This window comes from Drosophila tropicalis, unplaced genomic scaffold, assembly GCF_018151085.1.
Source record: "Drosophila tropicalis isolate 14030-0801.00 unplaced genomic scaffold, ASM1815108v1 contig_632, whole genome shotgun sequence".
In the NCBI taxonomy this organism is placed as follows: Eukaryota; Metazoa; Arthropoda; class Insecta; order Diptera; family Drosophilidae; genus Drosophila; species Drosophila tropicalis.
The window spans coordinates 235982-256435 of NW_027173112.1; the positions used below are offsets into that span (position 1 = coordinate 235982).

Here is a 20454-nt window from a genome sequence, read left to right on the forward strand (position 1 = left end):
GGATATTCTGGAATTTGGTTAATTCGTTCAGATAGTGGACAACGCTGGGTGGTTGCTTCAGCATAAAGATCTTAAACACACGCCCATGCCATGTGCTAATGATGTAAACACAAACTCACCCTCACATCCGTGTACATCAGAATCACACATAGAAAAGGCATAGACAGATATAGTTACTTTTGAATAGTGGGGAAGCCTGATTCTTATAGCGCCCCCCGCTTAGGACATCCTGCCGACTCCTTGTAGCACCAATCGCTCAGAGTATCCATGAATAGTAGGCCGCTGACCAGTCCAAAACCAGCAATATAGCACGAGTACATCCACTTACTTGGTATTTCGGTGTCATCGCCTCCTGTGTCGGAGAAATCGGGGGATCTACAGAAGTTTTCACGATGGCTCTGGGTTACTCCTGGGAGAAAGGGGACAAAGGAGCTAGCTTGTTTATTTTGAACAACTGGCGATTTCTCTGGTCTCTTGATCTGGATGCTGCAGCCCTTCTGCTTCTTTCGCATGGCTGCCTGATACTGCTGCCAATTCTTCTGGACATTGACGAAGGAGTAGCTGGTGTCCACCGCGGGAGAATTCATCTTATGGTGGCTGCTATCATACTGTGTACGCAGCGGCTTAGGAGCCGCATAAGGATGCAATACCTGATACGCCTCGCATACCCACACAAACTTCTCCGGGTTTCCACTTTTTGTATTAGCGTCTGGATGATATTTCTTCGATAACTCAATAAATGCCCGTTTGATCTCCTGGTTTTCGGAATTTCTCGGTATATTCAGGACATCATAGTAGTTCTCCCTGTAGCATGCCCCTTGGCGCATATGGGCGAGCCTGTCTGGATAAAAGGCTAGGCATCGGGCCGAATTGATAGTCATCTGCATGGCTCTGAACATTTTACGTAAATTTGATGAAAACCAAAAAAAATGTTACCAAAAAAAACAAAAAAAAAAAATTCAGAGAAAATTAAAAACAATGCTTGAGGAAAGTAAGGACAGTAACTGAACTTATAAATTTGGATCTGACTTGACTTATCGACAACAAACTGTCAGAGGTAACTAAGATGGAAAAATATTGAACAAAAATATAAATCCTGCAAGGCGATCAAGTGTACATACGTCCAGTGTACCACTAAATTGCTCTTATTTCGACACGAGCATGACCAATTTGGACAGAACTGTCGGGTGTTTTTTCTTGACCTAATATCTTTAACCGATTTAACTGTCTGAAATCGGATAACCGAAATGGAAAAGTTATCATATATTGAGACGATATTATGGTAGCAACAAAAGATTTCGATACGCATCTAGAAATTTGCTTATAATTATGTATGTCTATACTTACTGTCTATTCCTTATTAAACATGTATTACTTATTGCTATGTGTATTAGTAATTGCTACAATTCGGCCTATCCTGACTGGAGTACTCCAGGATTGCTTACAATATGATTTTATTTTTCTAAAACTAAATAGTTTTTCTATATACTATATATATATGCGTGTTTGTCTTTTTTATATCTGCCATTTTTGTATACCCTTGCAAAAATGGTATATTAATTTTGGTCAGAAGTGTGCAACGCATAGAACGAAGCATCTCCGACCATATTCTTGATCAGCAAGACGAGACGAGTTAAAATAGCAACGTCCGTCCGTCCGTCCGTCTGGATCAACGCAAACTCCTCCTAGACCGTAAGAGCTACAGAGCTGAAATTTTGCACGTAGGCTTGTTTATACTGCATGGTTCGTATATCTCGGATTCAGCACTATATCATATAGCTCCCATACAAACGCCAAAGTCACGAACAGTGACTTTTATCAATAACTTCGTTATTTTCTATACTATTATCGTAAAACTTAATGTTATAGAGTTTATTACGCTTATAAACGGCTATGCCAAATTTGATCAAGATCGGATGACTATATCATATAGCTCCCATAGGAACGATCGGTCGAAAACAGTAACTTTTGTAAATAACTTCGTTACTTTTAACGCGATTGCTTTCAAATTGAACATTTCTTAATTTAATGTATAATGTAACGACTGTGTCATATTTTGGTAAAGATCGGGTAACTATATCATATAGCTCCCATAGGAACAATCGGTGGAAAACAGTGACTTTGATCAATATCTTCGTTATTTCCTATGATTGTAGGCCATTCTTTCGCAAACATAAGCCTTTTTTAGGAAAAAACGTTCTTCCACATTGATTGCTATTAGGTAAGGAAAGAGTTAACAAAAAAGTTGCAATGGTATACAAACTTTGACGCGGTCGAAGTTAGCCCCGGCCCTCTGGTTTTTATTATGTTTACTAATGTGTCAGTTGTCTTTCCTTTCTAGAGTCATACAACATTTAACTCGGATATTGATTAATTGTTCTTTGTAAAGTGTTGTTTATAACATGTTCTACTACATCCCAATGTAAATTTTTTTCTGTATCTACCAATTTTGCTATCATCGATCCTAAACTCCAGTAAACTCCAGTTATTTCTTTCAACTTGTCCGCTTGCTTGAGGTGAACCAGTTGCTACCTTAACATGTCTTATTTCATTTTCATAAGCTTCGCGAAAGTTTCGAAGCAGCCTACCCAACGAGATTGCAATCAATAGATTTAGTGTAGTATAGTGTATGCACATACGATTTCTTATTACTCAACATAAATATTGAGCGGCAACACTTTGTTAGCCGAATATGCATAGGGCATTGTCTTAGTCACTCAGCCGATACAGAAGATCACAGTTAAAAAAACACGTGGAAATATAAGTTAAATGCTTCAATGATGCCCGGATACTAATTTATGAACACAAAGATAAACTTACTCAAAATCATTGGTCTCACGTATCAAAGTTTTTGATTAGACTAAGATCCAATTTGACAACTATTTGAGAAAAATATGACCTCGATATATCAATACCTAACTGGAACTGGTGAAGAACCAGAATCAAAAGAAGTTATTAATATCGACCAAAAGGATTTGGAAGAAGAAGAAATAGATAACCTCACTATCCCCGCCTCTATTAAAGTCTGATTTGGACGATTCTACAGATTCAGACACTAGCTCGAGTGTAGTTGAAAAGAAATTAATTATAATGGCACAGTCAAACACTGATTTTATCAACACTGCATCAAAGCTTATACCAGTATTTGATGGTAAAGAAGAAAACTTAATAAGTTTTCTCGATGCATTGGAAATTATAGAATCAATAAAAGGCGAACACGAACAATGGCAATATCAATAAAGTCACTACAAGATATCAGAATAGACAGAAAATCCGCGCGGAAAATAAAGAACAAGAATTGCCTACGCAATCTTTAAATACAGCTTCTAAGCCCAGCGTATATATGACTTCATATACAATGACGAAGTACGCAAAGTAGTGACATTGCATGTAAAAGATATGTTTTGTTTATTTAAACATGGCAGAAAAATTACTGCAAGATATGATGTTAGCGATTTCTATACCAATGGAATCCTGGACTTAGGTCCATTTTTCCAAAGGCTTGAACTGCAAGCCGGTATAAATAAAATCAAACAACTCAAAGTGGCACCGTGGGAAAATATCTTTGAAAATATTTCAATAGATAATTTCAAATTAATGGGCAATAAAATATTAAAAGCATTAAGAGTAGCCGTGTGGCATACTGGCATTTCAATAACTTTAACAAAAATCAAGACATTATTTTTGGCAGAATATGACTCGTGATATCACTGAGTACATACGAAAATGTCAAAAATGCCAGAAAGCTAAAATAACGAAACATATTAAGACCCCAATAACAATAACAGAAACACCCATAAATGTTTTCGACAGAGTGATAGTGGACACGATTGGTCCACAACCAAAATCAGAAAATGGAAACGAGTATGCAGTCACTTTAATATATGATTTAACTAAATATTTAGTTGCCATACCTGTACCTGCTAATACTGTCGCTAAAGCAATATTTGAATCTTTTATCCTGAAGTACGGTCCAATGAAGACGTTCATTACGGACATGGGAACAGAATACAAGAATTCAATTATAGACAATTTGTGCAAATATTTAGACATTAAAATTATTACATCTACAGAACACCACCACAAGACAGTTGGAACAATAGAAAGAAGTCATAGAACTTTTAATGAATACATAATAATCCTACATATCGGTTGATCGGGACGTATGGCTTCAATATTTTGTCATCTGTTTCAACACGACCCCCTCTATGGCACATACTTATTGTCCATACGAGCTGGTATTTGGTAAAACAAGTAATTTTCCAAAACAATTAAATAGCATAGATAGCGTAGAAGCAATATGTAATATAGATGATTATGCTAAAAAAAGCAAATATAGATTAGAAGTAGCATATAAAAGAGCTAGGGTAATGCTAGAAGAGCATAAGAATAAAAATAAGGTACTGTATGATCAGAAAGTAAACAATATAGATATATCAGTAGGAGATAAAGTATTACTAAGAAATGAAACGGGTCATAAGTTAGATTATAAATATACTGGTCCGTATAAAGTAACGGAAATGGGAGATAGGAATAATGTTATAATAGTTAATGACAAAAACAAAAAAACAGATAGTTCATAAAGATAGATTAAAACTTTTTATTTCATAATAACATACATAGGTAATAGATAGCATATATATATATAAATTATTTTTGATATATGAATATTTTTAATCATTTCATCGTTATTAAGTACATCATATAAAAAAAAAAAAAAAAACAAAAAACACTAAACAAATAAAATTTGTTTAATTTATAGATATTAAGAATTAAAATAACTTCATGAAAATATGTTATTTTTCAAAAGGCAGGAGATGTAGTATAGTGTATGCACATACGAGTTCTTATTACTCAACATAAATATTGAGCGGCAACACTTTGTTAGCCGAATATGCATTGGACATAGTCTTTGTCACTCAGCGACAGCGTGCCAAGTTATTGCACACATTTCAAGTGCAAACGTAATATGATATGCACTCATTGCATTGATCGCTTAGAACCAGGTCAGCATGTTTCCCATACTGACCGCTAATATACATAAGTGCATGCATAACTCACACTCTCTGCTCGTCTTACATATTGTTACTTTACTTATATATAATGTTTATATAAAACGGCTGCTCTGCCGCTGCGTTGACAGCTAGCAAGCCTTTAGCTAAGAGAACCAAATTGATACAATAAAAGACATTCAATCAATCAACACCTACTGATAATACACTAGAATTAAAATTGACTATGGAAACTAGATACTCTCATGGAAATCCAACGAAAATTTGGCTATACCCTTGTGAGGAACATTATATAGACAGGAATAATGTCCCACACAACAAACAAGCACACAACAAACAAGCTACAACAAACAAGCTACAGCAAACAAGCTACAAAGCCACAACAAACAAGATACAACAAACAGCCAGATACAAACGCAGCCAAGACACAAACTAAATACACGATATAAGACCAAGCACAGAATTGGTTGTATAAGAATAGAATTGGCGGTATAAGAGTGAAATCGGCTGTAAATGTACAAATGAAACAAGGCCGGTCAAACATGTCCGATCGAACCCCACGCAACCGCTGGCAATTTCATACAAGCGGGAAGATGCGTGAGAAACATAATACGATAAGTTCGGTCGTATGAGAGCCAATGAAAGAGGCCGGTCGAACATGGCCGATCGAACCCCACGCAACCGCTGGCGATTTCGTACAAGCGGGAAGATGCGTGGGAAGCATAATGAAAAAACCAATATACACGCACATGCGATGGGCAACCAAGTCCAACATGGCTCGATCGAACCAATTCGAACCCATGATTTACGATCGAACATGACAGATCGAACCACACGCAACCGCTGGCGATTTCGTACAAGCGGGAAGATGCGTGGGAGGCATAATGAATATGAGTGGCTGTATAAGAGTAAATGAAACCGGGCTTGAGGGAATAATTGCATGCAAAAAGGGGGCATTGGCCTCATTAGATAAATTAAGAGCATGGAGAGGCAAATATAAATGCATGCATTAGCGTACATACACGCACGGCACAAGTACACTATGCGTGAGTGACGGCAAGGGAGAATACCGGTGGCCAATGGGTCGCGCTATGCCTACGTCACGCCCATGAGAGCGAAAGCAGTTAGATTGCGAGCACCAAAAGAATTTCGTGAGCGAGAGAAAACAAAAGTGAGGGCCAAGCAAGCCCGAGAGACGGGTGCGGGAAACGCTTGCTACCGAAACGAAACCAAGTGAGGGCTATGTTTGCGAATCGGGGAGTAGGGGGGGAAGGCATAGATGCGAGAAGCAATAATGGTTTGTGGATGTGTGAGGGGAATATGCAAGCCGAAGGGGGAGGGATGAGCCATGGGGGAAGCCCTCTATTTAATAGATACGAGATGCGTATGAAAGTGTATTTGCATGGGGAATTAGATAATGTAATATATTAAATTAATCAGGCTAATTATGTTTAAACGATAATTTAGTTATTACAATTAGTATATATGTATGTAAATAATAATATTGAGCAAATATGGGTGAAATTGGGTATGACGAGTGGATCAAAGGGAGCGACGGGCGACGGCAGCGCTGGCAGAGAAAGCAGAGAGAGTCAACGGGATACGAAGGGCGGCCAATAGAAAGGCGACGCCACTGCGTGAAAGTGATGGAAGCACATAGATACAAGGGAGCTAGACAAGGACAAGGGAATAAATGGGCGCTCAGCCACAAAGAAAGTGGACATATGCGCAAAGGATTTACGGGACTTTCACCACGCATAGCAACAAGTGGATGCGTGGGTGAAAGCAGAGGGCCGATGGAAATGTACCAGCTGCCGTGGGAACTGCCTATATAAAGGCAACGCCCATCAAGCAATTCATCAAGTCATCAAGTCGTGATCAAGTAACAAGTAATCAAGGCCTTACGAGTAACTTTAAGAAACTTATCAAGGAAACACAAGGAGCAACAGAAAAACTAAGAACTATACAGGCCTTACGAGTAACCTGTACAGTTTCATTCGATAGTAACAAGTCCTTAAATAAGGATAACAAATACCGTACCCAAGCTAGAGTAAATTGGAGAGAAGCCAAGCAATCTCCAGGAGTATCCAAAGTCAGTGGTAGGCACGAGGATATATCCTACTGCCGAAATTCCAGGATCTATATATCCTGACGAGTACCAATTTCTGAGGAACATCCTGCTTCGTGATAATAGCTACGGGATTCGTCCCAAAGCCTTAAAGCAAAAGCATTCTCAACGAATTTAGCGAAAAGGGTGCAGAGGTGTGTAGTGCAAATCAAGCACACTATACAGATCGAGACGGTAACCATCAACGGCTACAGAAGCAAGAGGAAGACAAGAAAGGACGACGAGGGATTCGAAGTGACTCACCAACGCTGTCCAAGCCCAGATCTACCATCGAGAAACCGTCATATCCAACCGAGTCAACTAACGATTTGAATAAACATACAATTACACATTAGCAACTAAAATCAAACGTGTTTTAATTTCACCGGGGCACAAAATAAATTTGTTGTGCCGAACCTGGCCCAAGAGATATTGTAAATATCCCGAAGGACGAAAAAGGATCGTTACAACTGGCGCCCAACGTGCTATACTGGTAAAATTTTAACAAAAAAAAGTTTGAAAATTGTAAAGAAAACATCAAAATGGGGAAAGGATGGATTTACCACATGAAGAAGGAGGATCTGTTACAGACAGGCCAAAGGATTGGGATCGAGATGACCGGCACAGTGGAGGAAATCAGGAAACAGCTAGGCGAGTGGGTAGAAAGGAATGAAACGGACCCAGACTGGAAGGAGGAAATAAATAGATTGGAGACAAAGTACTCGAAAAATCTGAAAATGAAAACAATAGCAAGCACATCAAAAACATGCGAAAATGGCGTAGACAAGGAGGCCGATGAATTCCAGAAAATAAACATCGCCACACTAGCAATTCCTCCATATTTACCACCAAGATGGGGAAGCGAAGGAGCCCTAGATAGCGCAGAAACAAAGAGGGACATAAGGAGACAAACGATAGACCCCAAGGAAACGGAACCACATACAACAAACAGGACCACCGAATACGCCAAGGTGGCAAAACAAGTGAGGGAATGGACATTCAGATTCGACGGCAATTCCAGACCGCTAGAGTTCATAGAACAGATCGAGTGGTCAGCTGACATGTATGGCATCGAGCTGGACATGATCCCAAGAGCAATGCCAGGACTACTGAAAGACAAAGCACTCAAGTGGTACGTCGCAAACAATAAGCAGTGGCGATCGTGGAAGGAGTTCGTTGAAAGCTTCACCCTCAAAATACCAGAGTACGAACAATTGAAGGTTATATTAGAAAATTGCACTCCAGATTTGAAGATATTCGTTCGGCCGCACAGAGTCAGAAACCTAGATGAGCTGATGCCGTTGGCGGAAGAACATGAGATGCTTGAACAAGAACGATCAGATTTCCATCGCCCAAACAATGCTCAAAGAGCACACAACAACCAATCAAGCCACAGAGGAGAAAATAATTACGGGCCACCAGTCACACAGTGCCGAAGATGCCAAGACAACAGCATGGAGAACAATTCAAGACCAAGCCAAGAAAATAAAAACATCCGAGATGGAAAAGTCTTGAACCCAAACCAGGCATGCCGCAGATGCGGAGGAGCCGGACACTTGGCAAGGGAGTGCAACAATCAGAGACTCATTTTCTGTTGGCAGTGTGGAAGGATTGGGAAAAGAACAAATAATGTTGTTGGAGTTCGGGAAACGAAAGGCGGTTCCAGCCTATCAGGGGCGAGCAGGGACCCAGCCAACAAGCTCCTCAGCACTAATAGGCCAACTAATAGAGGAAGAGGATCAATTGTCGGCAATCATCGAAGTAGCAGGAGTCCAGATGAAAGCGACAATTGACTCCGGAGCCACGAGTAGTTTCATCAGCAAGCAGATGTTGGAAACAGTGAGGAATAAGGGAAAATGGGAGAACACACACAAACAGGTATACATGGCAGACGGAAAGGTGCGAGACATTGAAGAGCAATGGACAGGATACGTGAGATTTGGAGACAAGGAAATCCACATGCCATTCCTGGTCATGCCAGAAGGAATGGATGCGCTGATACTAGGGTGGAATTTCCTCCGGATTATGAACACAGAGATATCGTGTGGAGGCCACAAAGTGCTAATACCGACAGTCAAGCGAATACAGGGCAGGCTGGTAGAAAGAATATCCATCATGGTCACTCAGAATAGTGATCAACAAGAAATACAAAGTTTCCTAAATCAGGAGTTGAAGGAATTAGGGAAAGGGACTGTCAAAGGTGGGGATACATCGCATAACGATGAAGGATGATATCCCACTAAAACAAAGGTATTACCCGAAAAATCCAAAAATACAGGGAGAAATCAACACAAAGGTCGATGAACTGTTGACAATGGGATGCATCGAACCATCACAAAGCCCGTATAGCTCACCCATAGTAATGGTGAGAAAGAAACAGACGGGCAAATGGAGATTATGCGTAGATTTTAGACAGATTAACGCAAAATCTATAAAAGATGCATACCCAATGCCACGCATCGACTACATCTTAAACCAACTACGTGAAGCGAAATTTATAAGCAGCCTAGACCTGAAGGACGGCTATTGGCAAATTCCATTGGAAGAAAACAGCAGGCCAATGACAGCATTCACAGTCCCAGGGAAAGGTTTATTCCAATGCAAAGTGATGCCATTCGGGTTACACTCTGCATCAGCAACGTTCCAACGGGCACTGGACCAAGTCATCGGCCCAGAAATGATACCAAACGCGTTCGCCTATCAAGACGACATAGTGGTAGTAAGCAAAACAATCTCAGAACACATGGTCCACCTGCAAGAAGTGTTCAGGAGATTGAAAGAAGCAAACCTAATAATAAATGCCGAAAAGTGCCAATTCTTTAGAAAAGAGCTAAAGTTTCTAGGACACTTGGTAACAGAAAACGGTATTGCAACGGACCCAGACAAGGTGGCAGCAATAGCTCAATTGATGCCGCCCACGTGCACAAAAGAATTACGGCAATATCTAGGGGTGGCTTCGTGGTACAGACGATTCGTACCAAATTTTGCTATGATAACACATCCGTTAAACGCACTGCTCAAGAAAACAACCAAATGGCATTGGAGCGAAGAGCAACAAGCAGCATTCGAATCGGTAAAAGAAAAACTCACGAGGGACCCAGTATTGGCATGCCCAGATTTCACAAAAACGTTCGTACTCCAGACAGATGCAAGCAACATAGGATTAGGGGCCATACTAGTACAAAACACCGAGGAGGGGGAAAGAGTGGTTTCATATCTGTCGAGAGAATTGAATCAAGCAAAGAAGAACTATTCGGCAACAGAAAAGGAATGCCTAGCAATAGTGTGGGCAGTACGCAAGCTGAGACCATATCTCGAGGGATACCGATTTAAGGTGGTGACAGACCACATGGCGTTGAAGTGGTTGCATAGCATAGAGAGTCCCACGGGCCGCATAGCTCGATGGGCACTGGAATTACAACAATATGATTTCGAAATAGCATATCGAAAGGGCAAACTAAACATTGTCGCCGATGCACTATCAAGACAACCGATGGAAGGGTGCAAAAGAATAGTAGACAATGGCGCGCGATTACGACAAGCAAACAAAGAATGTGAGTGGATTCAAGAAGTAATAAATAAAATACAACAACAACCACAGAAATATCCAGATTACATAGTAGAAAACAGCCAGGTGTACAGGAATATTCCGCATAGAGCAGGTCAAGAAGAAGTAATATCATGGAAATTGTGTGTGCCCAAGACGCTACGAAACCAAGTGATGGAAGAAAACCACACTTCCATAACGGCAGGGCATACAGGAAGCAGGCGAACGATTTCCAGAACTGCGTCAAGATATTATTGGCCAGGAATGCAACGAGATATCAGGAAATTCGTGGGAAAATGCACAACGTGTCAGCAATATAAACCCAACCAACAGCAAGCAGCAGGGAAAATGCTGACGCAAATACCTGATGAACCATGGGCCACTGTTTGTGCTGATTTCGTCGGACCATTACCACGGTCGAAACATGGAAACTCATTGTTACTAGTAATCATTGACCGATTTTCAAAATGGACAGAACTAATACCCATGCGAAAGGCAACTGCGGAGAATCTAATCAAGGCCTTTAGGGAAAGAATTCTGTCGAGATTTGGAGTTCCTAAAGTGGTAATAACTGACAATGGGGTCCAATTCACTAGCAGAACATTTAAGAAAATGCTAGAGGAATGGGGATGCCAACACCAATTTACACACCACAAGAAAACCCAACCGAAAGGGCAAACAGAACAGTGAAAACAATGATTGCTCAGTTTACCGGTGAAAATCAACGGAATTGGGATGAGAGCTGGCCGGAAATCTCACTGGCTGTAAATACCAGTCAATCAGAGTCAACGGGATTTACGCCAGCATATGTGATACAAGGACGCGAACCTAGAATGCCAGGCGCGATATACGATAGTGTCACGACAGGCACAGGAAAGCAAAGCGTACCACCAGAGGCAAAGGCAAAACAAGTGCAAGAGCTTTTCGAGCTGATAAGACGTAATCTGGAGACGGCGGCACAAGATCAGGCACGTCACTATAACCTAAGGAAGAGAGAGTGGAGACCAACAATTGGAACCACAGTATGGGCAAAAGAACACCATCTCTCGAATGCGGCCGAAGGATTTGCAGCAAAGTTGGCACCAAGATTTGGAGGCCCTTATGAAGTGACAGGTTTTTTGTCTCCAGTTATATGTAAATTACGGCACAAAGAAACAGGAAAAACCAGGCAAGCACATATCAGCCAGATGAAACAACAAATATGTGAACACACAGATGTCAATAAACTAGAAGAACAATGAGTATGGAAGACTCTGATGACATGGCAGCGAGAAATCTGCACAGACCGGCCGGCTGTGCAGAAATCTCAAAAACATGACACAGAGCCAAAAAACTCAAAGTGCATCGAAATCGTACAAAATCACATAACAAAAAAAAAAAAAAGAAATCACAAAGTGCGTCGGAATCATGTAAATAAGAACAAGCAGAATAGCAAAGTCGCAAGTACCGGAACAAGATAAATATATGCGGACATCATATATATACAGTCAGGCAAATATGCATGAGCAAATAGAAAATAGCAAAACAAAAAAAAAGGATAAACAAAAAAAACGATCACACAATCAAAGAGAGCCAATGCCTACACATGCGCACGATATTACACATGTAATAGTATGAGTGCACAAAGGAAAAAAAAAAAGGAAAGAGAGGGGAACACACATACACATGCGCATGAGATTGAGCATGTAACCGTGCAGCGACATACACACACATGCGCGCGTTAATACATTAGTATTAGTGGAGCATCGCAGGGGCATTAAAATATTCGGCATCGATAGTTAGAATAGAGAATCCAAAGTTTTGAATAACGGTAAAAATTTAACAAATATCAAAGATACGAGGTTTCCTGCATGCAGAAATCATAAGCAAGAGTCACTCAAAGTTTAACACTCAGCGAGTAAAGCCAAACAAAAAAAAAAACCAGAGGGCCGGGGCTAACTTCGACCGCGTCAAAGTTTGTATACCTTGCAACTATTTTGGTAACTCTTTCATTACCTATTAGCCATCAATGTGGAAGAATGTTTTATCTAAAAAGGCTTATGTTTGCGAAAGAATTGAATACAATCATAGGAAATAACGAAGATATTGATCAAAGTCACTGTTTTCCACCGATCGTTCCTATGGGAGCTATATGATATAGTCACCCGATCTTTATCAAATTCGACACAGTCATTAACAGATATATTAAATTAAGAAATGTTTAATTTGAAAGCAATCACGTTAAAAGTAACGAAGTTATTTACAAAAGTCACTGTTTTCGACTGATCGTTCCTATGGGAGCTATATGATATAGTCATCCGATCTTGATAAAATTTGGCACAGTCGTTTATAAGCGTAATAAACTCTCTAATATAAAGTTTTAAGGTAATAACATAGAAAATAACGAAGTTATTGAGAAAAGTCACTGTTCGTGACTTTGGGGTTTGTATGGGAGCTATATGATATAGTGGTCCGATCCGGCTGAATCCGAGATATACAACGCCTGCAGTATATACAAGCCTGCGTGCAAAATTCAGCTCTGTAGCTCTTACGGTCTAGGAGGAGTTTGCGTTGATCCAGACGGACGGACGGACGGACGGACATGGCTAGTTGAACTCGTCTCGTCGTGCTGATCAAGAATATATATACTTTGTATGGTCGGAGATGTTTCGTTCTATGCGTTGCACACTTCTGACCAAAATTAATATACCCTTTTGCAAGGGTATAATCATGAATGCGTTTAACGTACAATTTGGCCAGGCCATGTTTAAACCATAATTTAGTTATTACAATTAGTATATATGTATGTAAATAATAATATTGAGCAAATATGGGTGAAATTGGGTATGACGAGTGGATCAAAGGGAGCGACGGGCGACGGCAGCGCTGGCAGAGAAAGCAGAGAGAGTCAACGGGATACGAAGGGCGGCCAATAGAAAGGCGACGCCAATGCGTGAAAGTGATGGAAGCTCAGCCACAAAGAAAGTGGACATATGCGCAAAGGATTTACGGGACTTTCACCACGCATAGCAACAAGTGGATGCGTGGGTGAAAGCAGAGGGCCGATGGCAATGTACCAGCTGTATAGCGGTACTACACCAATATATTCCTGAGGCCGTGGGAACTGCCTATATAAAGGCAACGCCCATCAAGCAATTCATCAAGTCATCAAGTCGTGATCAAGTAAGAAGTAATCAAGGCCTTACGAGAAACCTTAAGAAACTTATCAAGGAAACACAAGGAGCAACAGACAAAATAAGAACTATACAGGCCTTACGAGTAACCTGTACAGTTTCATTCGATAGTAACAAGTCCTTAAATAAGGATATCAAACACCGTACCCGTACTCTTGAAATTAATATCGTTCGATGCGGTTGCACCTTCTGTGCCCGCCGACAATTGGACTATATTTTAGGTTAAGAAAATAAAGCATCTGGATTGAAGTCATCCTGGTCATCTCATTCCTTCCAAATCGCAAGGGCAACGAAGCCGCCTCGGTGGTAATCATCCGAAGGCCGCATCATATAAAGCGAGCAGTTTGGGGCTCCGCAAGGGCGCAGCCGTTAGCCAACAACCCTGACATTTAGAAGAACTTAAACGAAACTTGGCCAAAATATAAGTTGTCAATAAGAAAAATGATATGTCAATTTTTAAAATCGGTCAAAAAATGACCAACATACAGAGTCACAAAGATAATGTTTAAGAATAAACATGGTGTTCATCTGAAGCGGCTTCACCAAATCAGATGCACTAAAGAAAACATAATACAACTGTACTTTTGTCACAAACAAGTAATCTAGCATATGACTAGAATTACAATCAGCCACACACATTGTAGAAAAACACTTGTAACTCTAAACTAACCCAAAAGATCACAACGGCAGGATGTCAAGTGGCCGAAGCCGTGCCCAAAATAATAATAATTTTCAACCCCCGAAATCTTGGGTTTGAGTCTCATTAGAATAAGATATTTTAAGAACAATTGTTACCTCCTAGAGCCTAAGATTCCCTATATAAACTCCATACTTTTGTTAATAAAATCAGTTCATATTTTGAATTCAACGAATGAAGATTGGGTTATTCTTCTCCATCGGAATCCCTATTCATTTTGGTCCTTCGAGAAAAAAAGGAACTCTGTAGTTTTCCCCCACCAGTGGTAAGAGACTCAGAGAATGAATCAGCTCCTTAAGAGTTTGAGATCTTATGCAAGTGTAAATGCTAAGACCAGCTAAAGGTAGCAAAATAAGAAAGAACTCTGTAGTTTTCCCCCACCAGTGGTAAGAGACTCAGAGGTTCAATCAGCTCCTTAAGAGTTTGAGATCTAATGCAAGTGTAAATGCTTAGACCAGCTAAAGGTAGCAAAATAAATAACTCTTGTTTTCCCCCACCAGTGGTAAGAGACAGAGTATAAAATAAAAGCAAAATATTATTGCTCAATAAATTAAAAGTGCGTGCGACCGAGTATATAAAGGCAGTTTGGCTAGTCGAGCAACTGCAACAATTTCGGCGGCGGTAAAAAAAAAGAGAACAATATAAAGTTCGTGTGTGGCGTATTCGAAGCCCCTAATATCGAAAAAAAAAGTGGTTGGCAGTATATGTAGTTGCAAGTCGGCAACTACCAACAGCAGCTGAGCAACAAGATAGTTGCAAAGAAGAGGTGCGAAATCCGGTGCGAAATCCGGCACCGGTACCGCCTGAGCCCATAGGCCCTGGACAACAGCAGCTGAGCGACGAAACAATAAAAAATAAAACGGCGAACTCTACCCATTGGCGGACAAGCAGCAGCAAACAGGATCATCAGATAAGATATAAATTAAAATAGTCATAAGTACTTACATTAACCTATATATTTTAATATTATCGATATCCAAATATACGCATAAGTTAAAATGTTCACAAATAAGGCTGCAAAAGTGTTAGAGAAGCAGGCAGGGTTACATGCCAGGTTAAGGCAGTTGGAAGCTTTAGATGCTAGAAGCATAACTAGCAAAGTTGTAGAGGAAGTAAAACAGATAAGGAATCAATGGATACCTAATAACAAAAAATTGATTGAGACTGCTCCAAATTTAGATCATGATTATTTCAGAAATAAAATACATGAAGAAGCGTTAACGATAGTTGCCAAAATTATAGCCACAGGGGAGTCAGAAAAACCAGGCACTAGTAAGTCGGTGTGCGTTGAAGCGGAGGCAAACATGTCAGAGATAGTTGATGATAGCATAGGAGAGTCGCGCGGGAATGCGACCTCCAGTAATGAAAAACCCTAAGGTTAACCAGGAGATATTTATGGATAGAGTCCAACAGCTCCAGGAATATTTGGATAGAATAGTCAAAGATTTATACACTTTAGACAATTCAACAGGCAATGAGACATGCATAGTGTAATGAGATCAATTATTTATGGGAGAAAGTTCAGGCGTGCCAGGTACTGACAAGTAATGAAAGATTTAAGAATACTATGGATGATTTATGTCCGGAATTCTCTATCAGCGTTAGAAATGAAAATGAACAAAAAGGAAAATTGTAAGAGTGAGAATGTTACCGTGAGGGGCGAATTACCGGTGTTGCCCAAGATTCAGGTACCCACATTTGCTGGAGAGGCTAGAGAATGGGACCTGTTTGTGGAGTTATTTACAGAATTAATTGAAAAAAGAGAAGATTTAAGTATTGCTCTCAAGTTTAATTATTTAAAATCCGCGTTAAAGGGCGAAGCAAGGAGCATGGTAGCTCATCTATTGTCAGATTCAGCTGACAATTATAGTGCCGCTTGGGAACTGTTAACCAAGCGGTATGAAAATAATCGGAGGGTATTTTCCGAACAATTAAATCGGATCGTTGATTTACCGATGATCAACAATGAATCCGCAAAGAGTATAAAAGGAGTGATTGACATAATTAATGAGTCAATACACTTAATTAAAATCAAAGCAAATTTGTCCGATGAAGTTGACGTAATACTCGCTCAACACATACTTCGGAAATTTGACAGAGAGACTCTACAGTTGTATGAGAGTCAGATTAGAAAAACAAGGCAAATTTTTGTGATGGAATTCTTGGAGCAAAGATATTGCTCACTAAGTGCCATGAGCAAAGAAGAGAAAAAACCTTTACAAAAAACGTCGGTTGCAGGTTTCAAAGATAGTTGTCCGATCTGCAAAGGTCCTTCGCATAACGCACTTCTATGCTATAAGTTTAAAGCACTAACACCTAAGGAAAGGTTGGAAATAGCCAAAAAGTACAATTGTGTACACGATGCTTGAAGCATTCAAGCAACAAGAGGTGCACAAATGAAATGGTTTGCTCATTGTGCAGCAAGGGACATCATACCCTTCTGCATTTTGGGGAAAAACAGACGAAGGTAAATACTTGTGTTACGGCACAACAAAAATTGTTGGCCACAGCCCTAATACAAGTTAAAAAATAAATGGAGAATTTGAAATGTTAAAACTACCAAAGATCAAGAAACAAACGGAAATTAGTGGCATATCTTTAACAAAAACTAGAACATCTAAGTATAAGGTCAATATTGAAATGAAGACGCGTGATTCTCAAATAGAACTCCTTAAGGTTGAGGCAATTGTATTGCCGCAACTGATGAAAGCTCTTCCATTAAAAATAGCAAACGTTGATATGTCAGAATGGCAAACTTACGTGCTAGCTGACCCCAACTTTAATAAACCTGGGAGGGTAGATTTGATAATAGGGGTAGACGTATATACCCATATTTTGAAAAGTGGAGTTGCCAAGGTGAATGGCTTGCTAGGACAGAATACTCAGTTTGGCTGGATCGTGTCGGGATGTACCAAATCAAAAGGAGATGAATCTATAGTAGCCACAGCAATAGATGTTACAGATATGGAGCGTTTTTGGGAGATGGAGGCAGATGAAAAAGATGATTCAGAAGCGAACGAGTGTGAAGAAAATTTTAACAAAACGACTCGAATTGATGACTCAGGAAGATATGTAGTAACGATCCCATTTAAGCAAGAAAAAGAATTAGGTGACTCAAAGGCGCAAGCAACTGCGCGTTTTCTTAAATTAGAGAAAAAATTTCAGAAAAATCCAAAACTAAAAAAAGACTACGAAAAGTTTATTAAGGAATATTTGGACTTGGGTCATATGATCGAAACTAAAGATGAAGGGGTCTATTATCTGCCCCATCAAGCAGTAGTTAAAGAAACAAGTCTGACTACTAAATTAAGAGTTGTATTTGACGCATCCGCGAAGACAACAAATAACAGAAGTCTAAATGACATAATGTGGACCGGGCCACGACTTCAAAAGGACATATTCGACTTAATTTTAAAGTGGCGAAAATGGCGTTTCGTAGCGTCTGCAGATATTGACAAAATGTATCGACAGATAAACATTGATCAAGATGATCAAAAATATTTGCATATTTTGTGGAGAAAATCACCGCAGAAAAAATTGAGAAAATATAAATTGACGACGGTAACGTGCGGACTGCATCAGCACCTTATTTAGCCACAAGGGTACTTGCAGAGATAGCAAACAGGTGTCAGGATGAAGTGGTTAGTGAAATTATCCGAGATAATTTCTACATGGATGATTTAATGACAGGAGGTAATACTGTACAAGAATCAAAACACAAAGTTCAGCAGGTTTCCAGAGAGCTGGAAAAGGCAGGAATGAATTTGAGAAAATGGATTTCGAATAAATCCGAAATTGTTGAAGAAGTTATTGATACAGGCGGTAATAAAGTATTAAAAATTGATGAGAACGAAGCAATTAAAACCTTGGGGTTGCAGTGGGAGCCGTCTAAAGACGAATTTAAGTTTAAGGTAGACTGTGACGAGAACAAAAAAAGTTAATAAAAGAATAGTGCTATCTACACTAGCCAAGATTTATGATCCACTAGGTTGGCTAGCACCAGTAACATTAATAGGCAAGTTATTCTTGCAAAAGTTGTGGCTAGCTGAGCAAAATTGGGATCAAGAGTTGTCCGATATCGACGCAACAGAATGGAAAATTTTCAGGGACAATTTGGTGTATTTGGAAGAAGTCAGATTACCCCGATGGATCAAGACACAACCTGATATGTTGTTACAGATTCATGGTTTTGTTGACGCGTCAGAAAAGGCGTATGCAGCGGTAGTATATGCCAAAATTGGTGGGGCAGTTACCTTAATAGCCAGTAAGAACAAAGTTAACCCTATCAAAAATAGGAAAACTATTCCTAAATTGGAGTTATGTGCAGCACACTTGCTATCGCAATTGCTACATAGAGTCCAACAGGCTATTGCTGCTCCAGCTGAAATGTATGCTTGGAGCGACTCTACTATCACACTATGCTGGATTAAAAACGGTGCTAGTAAAGAAAAGTTCGTAAGGCGGCGCATAGAGGATATCCTAAAAATCAAAGAAATAAAATGGAACCATGTAAGATCTGAAGATAACCCTGCAGACGTAGCTTCAAGGGGTATTTATCCAAATAAGTTAAAAGATTGCGAATTGTGGTGGAATGGGCCAAAGTGGCTCGTTGAGGCAAAAGACAAATGGCCTAAACAAAAAACAGATGATGACAAGGTTATTGTAAATTCCGTACTATTAAATACAGAAAGTAGTATTATGCAGGAGCTAATTGAAAAGTATTCCTGTATAAATAAGCTGGTCAGGATTACGGCATATGTATTTAGATTTATTGGCACTAAAAAAAGCGATAAGGCATACCCATCATATCTAACCGTCAATGAGCTTAAGAATGCTAAAAATTTTATAATTAAACACCAACAAGCATGTCAATTTAGCAGAGAGATTTCATGTCTTACGCAGAACAAGCAAATTGATATGAAAAGCAAAATCTTGAGCTTAAATCCATTTTTGGATAACGATGGAATATTGCGCGTGGGGGGAAGATTGCAAAATGCCAACATATGTTTTGATACTAAACACCCTATGATTTTAGATAAATCAAATTTAACGATATTGTTGATTAAAGATGCACATAAGGAAACCTTACACGGAGGAATTAACCTTATGAGAAGTCAAATTCAAAGAAAATTTTGGATTTTCGGTTTAAGAAACGCGCTTAAAAAATACCTAAGGGAATGCGTCACTTGTGCCAGATACCGCCAAGTAACGGCGGAGCAAATTATGGGTAACCTACCCAAAAGTAGGGTAACGGTGTCATCCCCATTTCATAACACCGGGATTGATTTTGCCGGTCCATATCATATAAGATGCTCAAAAAATCGGGGACAAAAAACATTCAAAGGGTACATAGCAATATTCGTGTGTTTTTCAACTAAGGCAATTCATTTAGAAGTTGTTAGTGACTTGACAACTGATGCCTTCCTAGCAGCATTTCGAAGATTTGTGGCAAGACGGGGTAAATGCGCTAACATATATTCTGATAACGGTACAAATTTTGTAGGAGCGGCTAGGAAGCTGGATAAAGAATTCAAAAAAGCAGTTCAAGATAACGTCCAGGTTGCCCTTATTCTAGAGCGAGAACAGATTAGCTGGCATTTTAGCCCCCCGGCAGGACCTCACTTCGGAGGTATATGGGAAGCTGGGGTCAAATCCATTAAGTATCATCTGAAAAGAGTCATAGGGGACAGTAACCTGACATATGAGGAACTGGCAACATTGTTGTGTCAAACAGAAGCCGTCCTAAATTCACGTCCGTTATATACGACGGGTGAAGATATGGACAACAACGAGGTGTTAACTCCCGGTCATTTCTTAATTGGAAGACCGACGTTGGAAGCAGCCGAGTCCATGTCGGAAGTTTAGACAGATGGAAATTAATTCAAAAAATGAAAAAAAGATTTCTGGGCGAAATGGAA

The 20454-nt window shown here is 39.8% G+C and overlaps 1 protein-coding gene across 1 annotated transcript; it reads right to left on the minus strand.

The window, feature by feature from the left end:
- Positions 1 to 203: 203 nt before the first annotated feature.
- Positions 204 to 899, minus strand: LOC137578680 (uncharacterized). The gene has a single exon (XM_068292252.1). It carries the CDS (start codon positions 897 to 899, stop codon positions 204 to 206), a length of 696 nt encoding a protein of 231 aa, XP_068148353.1.
- Positions 900 to 20454: the final 19555 nt, after the last annotated feature.

Coding starts and splice junctions, on each gene's coding strand:
- LOC137578680 (XM_068292252.1), bottom strand. CDS start 899: ATGTTCAGAGCCATGCAGATGACTATCAATTCGGCCCGATGCCTAGCC.